This window comes from Miniopterus natalensis, chromosome 17 (genome assembly GCF_054644295.1).
Source record: "Miniopterus natalensis isolate mMinNat1 chromosome 17, mMinNat1.hap1, whole genome shotgun sequence".
NCBI classification, from domain to species: domain Eukaryota; kingdom Metazoa; phylum Chordata; class Mammalia; order Chiroptera; family Miniopteridae; genus Miniopterus; species Miniopterus natalensis.
In genome coordinates this window covers 39,279,591-39,290,068 of record NC_142097.1, presented here as the reverse complement: position 1 = coordinate 39,290,068, position 10,478 = coordinate 39,279,591, and the positions used below count along the sequence as shown (strand labels likewise).

The 10,478-nt window shown below is 43.1% G+C and overlaps 1 protein-coding gene across 1 annotated transcript in view; it reads right to left on the bottom strand.

Annotated features, from left to right (window-relative positions):
- Window positions 1-986: 986 nt before the first annotated feature.
- Window positions 987-10,478, bottom strand: part of MAP2K6 (mitogen-activated protein kinase kinase 6) — a 94,264-nt gene continuing 84,772 nt past the window's right edge. The window contains exon 12 of the mRNA XM_016201472.2: window positions 987-8,824. Within this exon, the coding sequence (XP_016056958.1) occupies window positions 8,747-8,824 (78 nt within the window). The 3' untranslated portion in view covers window positions 987-8,746. The remainder of the gene's footprint in view (window positions 8,825-10,478) is intronic.

The window sequence follows — 10,478 nt, the reverse complement described above, 5'->3', positions numbered from 1 at the left end:
GCCTCCTGCCTTCCACACGCCTCACCCTGATAGGAACTTAAAGCAAAATTCCTAATGGCAAGGAAGGCCTAGCAGTTGAGAAAGATAAAGGCCTGCAGCAGACTAATACAGTGCAGGAGAGGACTTCAAAATCAACATAATATAAACCATTATCCTTGGAAAGTTCCTTGAGTGATGTGTACAGAAGTAGGGGCACCCTCCACTTCGTATTCCAACCCCTGCCGTGACATCTGTCTGAGGTGAAATCCTAGGGAGTTTAATAGGGGTCACTTCTGACTCAGTAGCATCAAGCTGGGTGAGCCAAAAGCAAGATGCCAGGAATGTGTAGCTCTGGGTGTAACTGGTGATCCACTCAAACGGTCAGCATAAGTCTAGTAATTCTCCAAACTGGACCAGCGTGGATACATGTCAAATAGTTCTAGTCACTTGGTTTATAGGCAACATCAAAGAACTTGGAGGACCCAACCATATTTGCCTGAACTAAGGCTTTCTTCCCCAGAACATCCGCCCCGCACCACTGCCTGAAGACATAAAGCAAATGTCCTAATATTGCGTGTATGACGCACAGGATCAGAAAAAAAATGGAATGACTAGCTGGCCCAATAGTTCATTGTCAGGAACACGCAAAGGCCAAAAGGTCTTGGTCTTAATCTTTTCATTTGAGCCACCTGGACTGTCCCCACCACAAGCCATCTGACTCTGATCATGAAATATTGGCCTTCACCGCTAACCGAGGAATACTGACCGTAAGAATATTCGTCTGGAACTCACTGCGGATGAAACGACTTTCTAGTGAGTCTTCCAGACTGTGATGCTGTTGTGTTGTATTTTGTTCCACTACGTTTTGCAAGTGTGGTGACAGAGACGGGGAGAAAACAACAAAGAGTTTAGCACAGCTTTGACCTGTGGGGCTTTATCCCTAAAAGCAGCCTTTCTGGAACAAAAGGTTTCCATGAACAAACAGCTCCATTAATACCCAGACTCACTGCACTTTGTAAGACGTCTTTTATTGATCGTACATTTTCTCATGAGGTCAGCACAGCATTTCCTTCAAGGACACCTTGTTCCTGAATACCTATGTTGTCTGTCCTAGCCGTGAAGGCCACAGCTAGCACTTGGACGAAGAGAAGGGGTTGGATGTCTTTTGCCACCATCACTGGCTCCTCCATCTTCAAATTGTTGTTTGAGTCCGTTCCTAGATCGACACAATACTGGACACAACACGCATGTGTGTGACGGACGCTGTACATACACAAGCACACACATCTGGAGCCCAGTCCCTTCCTCTTCGCAGCGGTGTGAAACCGAAGGCCATCCTGAGATGGGCAATCAAAGTGTGAGCTCCGCGTCAACAGAGAAGAAATTGGGCTCAATCTCTCAGTTTCCTTTTCCTTTGGAGGTGGTGAGAGGGGAGCCAGAGCAGTTGCCATGGAGGCCACATAACCACTTAGCTCAACACTTCGGCCATTTCCTTGGTCAAAAATACGATTCAAAGAACTACTTTGCAGCACATCAGAAGCTTCTCTGCTTTACTCTGCTCTTAGATCAGGAAAGAGGAGGGAAGTCATAAGGTTATGCTTCTTACAAGACACTCGATTGGAAATTTCACCCTAGAATGACCGATGAGGCAAAATCACCCCCACCTTTGGCAACGATTATCATTCCTTGTTGATTGACTGTTAATTCCTTGTTACCAACAGATGACTTTTTCAAGAATAAGGACCCAGGACAGGTGGCCTCTCCAAATGTTAAAAACAAACATGATTTCTTTAAATCCACGTTACCCCTCAATTCAGTATACTTCAGGTAACTCTATAAAAACGTAACCTGCATCAATATGAATACTTGCATCTACCCCAAGTCTCACGTATCAGCTATTTGGTTGGTTTCAGGATTTTGAGGTCACATCAACAATTAAAACAAACAGTAGTTCAAAAGAAAAAAAAATGCACATAACCTGGATAACGGGAAAGCTGGGCTAAAATTAAAATGCATGGGAGCCACCAAAGCCGATAAAGCAAAGGCACGCTTGCCCACAAGAAGGTATTTTTCAACACAACCCTGCAGCCTCACTGAAGTTACCAACTGGTATTCATAATTCCCCTTTCCCCATACATGACGAGGCATGTTTCACCTCGAGCAAGTTCCCCCACACATTCCCACATGGGGAAACGCAGAGTTAAGTATATCCCCCCAACTCCTTCTTTGCCTCTGCAGCTCACAAGCAAAAAGTCCCTGGGGCCAGAACAGAAATGCAACATTCCCCCCAAAGGCATGGACACATTCCACCCATGTCCTTCAGAGGTCTTTACTTGAACTTCTTATGAAATCCATCCTCTACAGTTCAGCCCTCCTCGTTTATAAGAAAGAGACATAGCAATCCATGAACAAGAGAGGATTTCCACCCACCAGGGGAAACTAGTAGCTGCTACACGTGGCAGGAAAGACGAGGGATGCCAGCTGATGACGGAATCCACAACGTGGTAGCCACTCTTCCATCTCAGTCTCTCCAGAGATGCAGTGTTGGAGGTGGGTTTTGAAGGGTAGGGGTGCAAAGCTCTCCAGTCCCCTTCCAGAGTATTTTGGGTACCAGGAAAGGGTAGCAGAGCCTCCTAATTAGCATATGGAATTACTTTCATTCTAGCGTCAGGGAATTTAAAAACCAGGCATGTTTCCTCTCGCCCAACAGCTATCTTTACAATAAAGATGATGTCAACACAAATCTGGAGTACAACATAGGGAAACAGTTAGTCACCTATACAAATACAAGAATCGTCTATCATAAAATTCGCACGATGTAAGGAAAAAAATGGGGTTTTTTTTCCTTACAGAGACCCGATCAATAAATGGAAGCAACATTCTCAGAGAGAACATTGAAACACTAATGAAGCTAGGGAAACCAAACTATTTTCCTAAAATTCTTGTAAAGTTCAATTCCATATAGAAATTAGATCTAGCATCTCATCGAGATTTTCACAAAATATATAGAAAAATGTCCATGTGCTTAAATTAAAAATTTGAACTACATCCCTAATACCTCTTTCACCTTTATATGACCCAATGGGCTGATTCTGTACATTGGAAAATATGTTCCAATTTGGAAGTTAATTACATAAAGAAAACATTTTTTCCCCCTCTAAAAATACCTGTTAGTTCTGTAAAACATCATTTCATCATTTCAGTTCATGTAGAAAATCACTTCACTCAAAAAACAAATTCGGGACTAAAAAGTAAGTCACACAAGAGTAATCTGACAGATGAATTGTCTGAATTTTCTTCATCGAAACCTCCTTCGGTGGCTTTTGCAGAGATAGGCCGAGAACTCTACAAATTATTGCCCAGTGTGACTCTTTGACACATACAGTGTTCTGAGATGGCTGCTGTCAACCCCAGCTGTTAAATTTGCTTTAGTGGCAAACGTACCACAACCAGAATTCACCAGAGACTCTGTGTGTAGAAGGCACCTGATACAATTCTGTTGGGGTCCAAGCATTCCCTCCTGCTTGGGTCACGACAGACATGCCATCATAGTTTTCAGCTCCCGGAGGCTATACCGCGTCCCACGACCTGCAATCTTTGGAAAACCCAGCAACAGTAATTCTGTTCGCTTGAGTCCCAGATCATCCCCTTCTGTGTGCCAAGACTGTCCAAAGAGCTTTACTTTCTCCTACACATCAATGAACAAAAATGACAGCTCCTGCCTCTGTAAACACAGAAATTTAGGAATTCCACCACTGCCATTCAGAGCCCAATAGTCGTGCCACCCTTGTCACGGAAATCAGGTTGTTCTCAATCCCTTTAGAAAAATAACCAACTTAAGGATCTATATGCATTTTCTTTCAAATGATGCAGGGTTAAAAATGAAAACAAATGGCCCTCTTTTCTTGCCCTTCCACCTCCAACCTCTCTGACCATACTCAATACGGCAAAAGCCAAGGACTCACAGACATCTTTGGCTACAAAATTCCCTAGATTCTTGGGCTGTTTAGGGTATTCAAGTTGTCACTTCATCCAAAGTTCCCAAGCCTTGAGTAGCCACAGAGACTTCCAGTTGAAGGGGAAAATACTGGTAGCCAAATATTCTGGATGGAGGTTGATGGGGGTTTCAGATGTCCAAGGCTGACCCTCATCACACTCTCTTCTCCTTCCCTTCACCACAAGAGACCCCAGGGGCACCACTAAACCAGTTCTGTGCTCTTGACTCTTAACTCCCCAAGTATTGAACAAGCACTGGGACGGAAAGCTTGAGATTGGAAGAAAATAAAACTATGCCTTTTCCACACAATTCACTGCTTCTGGAAATTCAAACTAGCTTTGAGTGTTGTTTTGAGTTATACCTTTGAGCTCTTCTAGCAAAGACCTGTCGTGTATCTCTATGAACATTCACAGTTCTCTGCACTGTAGGAAAAGTATGCTCATCAGATCACCTTTGGTGTATCCCCTTCTTAAAGCCACCAGAACTAAAGACCGAGCAGCTCAGCTTGTTTACCTTCAGCCAGAAGGTAGCTGATGGATGGGTTGCATACTCTCCAAGTGCGGTCTCACCCCTCTAATCATTTACCGATATTCAGGGTGCCATATTTTAAAACGGTGACTCTGTAGAATCAATAACACCAGGAAAACACGAGAAAATTTTCTAATACCCAAGTCAATGCCACTCTCTGAATCTTCTTAAAGTTCACTCTTTTTAGAGGAAATAATAAATAAAGGTCTGGCTTCCTGGTGGGTTTTTTCCCAGAGGAGATCATCTCTGTAGTAATACTGAAACTAAGTTAAGGAATATATACCTGTCTTCCAACTCCTTGTATCAGCTTGCTCATTCATGGGTTTCTCAGTTTCACACTGTTCTCTGCATTTATCTCTTTTCCCAGACCCAAAACGTGATTTCACTTCACGGTTCCTCTTTAAACCCAAAGTCCAATGACAATCCCTGAGGCAGTGGCCTGACTTGTTTGTTGAAATAGCTTGCAGATTCCAATACAAACATTGGTAGTGCCCAAAATGATGTTAACTGCTCATTTCTGGCCATAATAGAACATGACTTAAGAGGGAAAATACCCAACCCAGCTGCTCTTCTTCAAAGGCCAAAGGGACATTTTATTATAAGGTCTAATATTTTGAATGAGGGTTTGGCGAAAAGTTCCCTTAGAGATCCCTTACATTTTCAAGATCTGGGGACAGCAGCATCCATGTAGGCAGACCACGTAGAAGCACTGCTTCTGAGCTTTGACGTATGGAAACAGCTGGGTCAGTTCCTGCCCACACACGCTAAGTCAGCCCAGGTCATCTGGGATGGGTGGGGGAGCAGCAAGAAAATGCAGTCGAGGAAAGCAGAGAAGGCGGGGAGGCCTGGCTGAAGCCAGACTCTGGGGATAACTTAGGAAGTTCTGTTTCCCACCTTAAGACACAGGTAAGGGCCCAAATGTTCCATGCTTTCCCCAAACTCAGTCTCCAAGTCATAAGAGCGTTAGCCTCATTCCTTGAAAGAGACCCTGAATCCCAGAAATCCAAAAGTGTAAGCCAGGGAAAACCCGAGCATGCCACGACGAACTGTCCACTGTCCGTAACTGTCCACACTGACAACTGTAAGAAAGAAACACAGTGCAAATCTTCCAAAATCTAACTGCAATCTCCCAAGAATAAAGGGTTCAATGTCCTAGTTCAAGTGACAAAAGTGAAGTTGACCTGACAGTCCAAAGGAAGTAGGCTGGATGTTTTGAAATTCTATTAACATATGTTTGTGTTACAATGAGATACTGGTTTCTTTTAAAAAGATATCTCTAACCCAAAGTCATCGACCTTGCTTTGTGTTTCTACTTAGACCCAAGTCCTCTTTACCTCAGATAGAAAAAAGGCTCTTAGAGAAATTTTGCTTGTAAAAGGAGTTTGGGTCGGAAACTGAAAAACTAAACCCCAACTTAAGTCTTGATTCCAATGACTCCATCAGAAAACCTAGAACGGTAAATGGTGTTTGCAGAGCTGTAAACAGTGACTCTAAACCTCAGAAAAACGACCCATCCTCTCCGCAGACACCAGGAGCAGGTAGGGAGTGATGTATCTGGTGGCAATGTGCTTCTCCCAGAGGATAGTTTCATTCTGAAGGCTCTGGAATTCAGGTTTTGTTTCCCCAGGTGAAGAGAAAATATTCTTGTAGGTAAATGGCCAAATCCAATATTTAAACGTGCTTTCTTGAGGTGTTTCTGAGTGTCATTCTAAGTGCGATTTATGTTTGTTTGATGATATGGCAAAAATGTTTCTGAATAATAAAGAGATGATAGCTTTAAGTAGGATGTGTTGTAATGGTTTGTAAGAAAACGAAGACCGCTTGGGTGACTGGCAGACAAATAATCTGTATCTGTACAGGAAGGAAGATACAGGTATTGTACAGACAGAATTATATGGACAGAAGGGGAAGCCAATTATACAGCTGTTGTCCCATAGGGAAGACAGAGCTTTCACTAGATGCTGTAGGGCCCAGAAATTCAACCAGGGCTGGCAACTCAAAAAAATCACATCAGGAAAAAAGGCTTTTGCATAGACCCCCTCAAAATAGAAATTTACTGATTAAGAAAAGGATTAAGGTAAAGCAGCTCCATCTCTTCAAGTCCAGAGATGGTACTCACGGGGTAGGCAGAGGTCCCTGGCCGCAGTGAGAGCTTGGAGCTCCAAGTACACTGAGAATAAGTATTTTGACCCCAAACCATTCTTTCTTACTTTCTTAAAAGATGGTCAAATAGATGAGGTGGATGAGTTGGAAGATTTTAAGAATTTTACCTGCTTCTGAGGTTAAATATTGCCTGTCAAAGTCTCAAATCCTGATACAGTGCAGGGAAAAGGGAAACCAAAGGATCAGCGTCAAGGTTCATGACTCTCCTTGCACATGAATCACACCGCAGAGAGAAACAAAAAGCAAAGCTAAGAGGCAAGAGTGCTGTTAATGTCTAAGAGAAGTGTGCCTTTCATTTCCAAGTGGGAGTAAGTTATTTTGATTATTGCAAAAAATAAAAAGCAGGTACTCAATTTAGTTTGAAGAAAATTGTTCCATTGGCTTCCAGATGGAATACTTACCTGCGGAAATCAAGAAGCAATGTTCATGGGACTCAACAGTCTCCATCTTTTCCAAACTCATCTTCCTATGTCCACCTTCCCAATCTGCCTCAACAGCAGCAGAGTTAAATACTCACTAAATGGAAGAACTCTATACACAGAGTTAATCAATTAGAGGTTTGATTTGACGGTCTAGGACAGGTGTTGGCAAACCATGGCCTGGGGGCCAAACCTAGCCCGTTGCCTGATTATCTAAATAAACTTTTACTGGAACACAGTCCCAAAGTGATGCTTCCTGGTTATCATTGGTAGTGTTTTCCCTGTGGATCACTTCACTCCTTGATCTTCAAGAAACCTGAAGCCCCAAATCAGAGAGCCCATTGACATATCTGGCCAAGAGGAATAGTTCTTGATCGCTGCTTACTCAGCCTGCTAGGAACATGCTGTGGAGGCAGCCCTGCTCCATGGAGCAAGCTCCTGCATGCTGCCGAAGAAAGCTGTGCCCTCGAGTCAATGCATGGGATCTGCCAGTCCATTCCCAGGATTAATTCACCTCCCCGCATTATCTCCTCATCAGACCCAAGAACAAGTAACTGCCTTTCTTTCCCTTCTACAGCAGCCCTGCCATGAGCAGGAAGGCTTCTTCACTGAACAAAACAAAAAAGCAAAAGAGGACGTGAACTACGAGGCAATCCTTGGGGTCTGTCTGTCGTAGGAGGGGCAAGAGCAGCAGGAACCAATCTCCGTGTGGTTTGATGTGATATTCCCCCTCGAGGCTGACAAATGTCCTCCTTACTAAACACAGATGTTCAAAGAAGCCACTTGGCGGGACGTGGGACTTACCAAATAGACACACACACACACACACACACACACAGAAAAGTAGGTGGTAGAAAAATCACTTCACAAACCACATTCCATTAATACTACACCACAAATGTCAAGAGAACCAAATCTGTGACTCTTGGAGCTGTGAGAGAAGTGACTTTATGGTTTCCACAGTTGGGGAAAGAGTCTGACCAGGACACCTCACCACTTCATCTAGATTATTTGGTTGTTACCAAGGACTGAGCAGAAATGTGAGAACATGCGGCAGCCACAACAGCGGAGACAGATATTTCACAAGAAGAGCTGCTTGTTGATACTTTTATAATACTCTTAAAGATGCATATTAAATAATTTCTTCTGGACCACAGACACAGTTGAACTTAAAAAATAAAAGCCCTATAAATATTGACAATCCAACCGTGTCTTCTCTACCTCCCTCCTTGCATTAAAATGGAATCTTTGCAACCAAGCGCTTAAACATAAATATTAAAATAATATGTGGGACAGACTACAGGTCTACTTACAATTTCATCACTACTGTAGCACCTTTTGACCAGGGCCAATGCATTCATTTTCATAAAGAACAAGAGAAGTCTGAGAAGCTTAAGGACTCATGGGACACATCATTAAATATTTAATCACCTTTGTAAGTCCTAAGCCTTTATCATATTTCATCCATCTAGACAGTTCATTCTATACTATAGATTCCAAGGCCCCTTTTGGAAGGGGGGAGAAAATGGGGAGAAAAAAGCCTTCTGAGAGGCAGGGTTAAATTATCTCAAGGAGAGTTTCCGTTGGTGTTTTAGTGAACTTGCTTCACCCCGTAAACCCACCGATCCACAGGAGGGTCAACCGATCGAGTCCATTGTTTCTAGTCTCCAACAATCAGTTTTACAAAAGATGCCACGTCTGTTGCTTTGGATTCGTGTAGGGTGAAAAATGGATGTTGCTGGGGAAATAAAGGAAAATACATGGTATTAGTGTTTGTCACAGACCAGGTATGAAATTAGCTAGTTAACAGATCTGGTTGGTAAACACAAGTGCCTCATCAAGGGCTAAACTGGACTCTTCCTACCCCATCCCAAATCAAGTTCCTGTCCAGTGATGCAAACATTTTTAAAGATAGCTCCTCTTAGTTGCCTCTCTCCCATTTTGATATGCTCCCCCTTGCTTAAAAATATACGGGGTGTCCCAAAAAATCATACACGTACTTTAACAGCTGATACCTTCAATTTTTAAAAATGAAATGTATTTTAATAAACACTGCCTTTACAATTATTCGAAGTGTGTGTACACATTCTTAGGGGCACCGTAAATATTTAATTAGGCTACATAAGATCCCATCTCTGGTAAAATACAAGGACCAGCAAAGACAGTCCAAATTCTGATTTACACTTAACCTTTCCCTACAAAGAAAAGTTAGACTGATACTGTAGTAAAATAATTAGAAATTTCATAGGTTTATGCATAGTCATTTCTTGGGAAATGGGTGGTGGTAGAATAAAAAACCAGGCCTTTGACATTGGAAAGCTCATTTGGAATGAAAGAGTTAAAGCCAAAGTCACAGCCACAGGTTATATTCATGTCTCTTTGAGGAAGAACTGGTGCTTCTGTAGATGCCAGAGTCTGGGTCTGTGTGGAGAAAATGCAACTCAGAGGTCAAAGATTGAAAAGCAAAAGAAGTGGTCTATTCACGCAGTTCAGATTAAACCAACTTTACAAGAACATCCAGTCCAGCACTGTGCTGGGGGAACAGACATGGTCTGACATGAGAGGCCATGCACCTCAAAACAGTTTTGAAGGAAATAGAGCCATTTTCTCTGCACCAGAACCATCCTTCTTGAGTAACTTGATTTTTTCAAGGTAAGTGTCCGGCTGTCACCTGGAAGATTCCACATCTAATCAGGAGATATATCAGCTCATGATCCACAGTTCTCACAGGGGATATAGAACCAACCAACCGGATCAGAAAGGACAGTTCTTTCAGAGAGAGCCAGGGCCCGGTCTCGCTCCCCACTGCCCCCGCCACCAGACAAGGCCACCTTCCTGGTGTCTGCTGGCATTATTTCTGAGGACCAGAAGAGCAGCTAAATGTGAGCACTTCTCCATGTACATGACTCACTCTGTTTCCCCTGACTTTGGATTTTAGTTTATAACCTTCATGTAGCCCAGCTGTAGGGTTTCTAATTATATTTGTTGTAAACCTGACAGCAGAGGGCTGGGTGAGTCAGCCCTGTGGGGAGCTGGATGCCCACCCATGAAAGTTTTAGGAACAATGCAAATGGGAAAGGAACATAAAATAAATAAAAGCCCAAAGAAGGTAGGTGGTTCCTGTTCAGTATCAGGACACAAAAAATGGAGAAGACTTTTGGCTTTGGCCCATTGGAAGACAGAGGCTTGGTGTTGGCTCAGAGCCTCACATCCACGATATCCACCGAAACTCTTGATGTTGGGCCCTCCGTCCTGAGCTCTCTGGGTAAATAAAATCTAGCATGACTTCTGATTCCTAACCACGCACACAGCACGCTGACCACGTGCTTCACCACCCTGCTTATTAGCTTCCCCACATCCTCTTGACATTTGGCGATCTTTGAATGTACTTC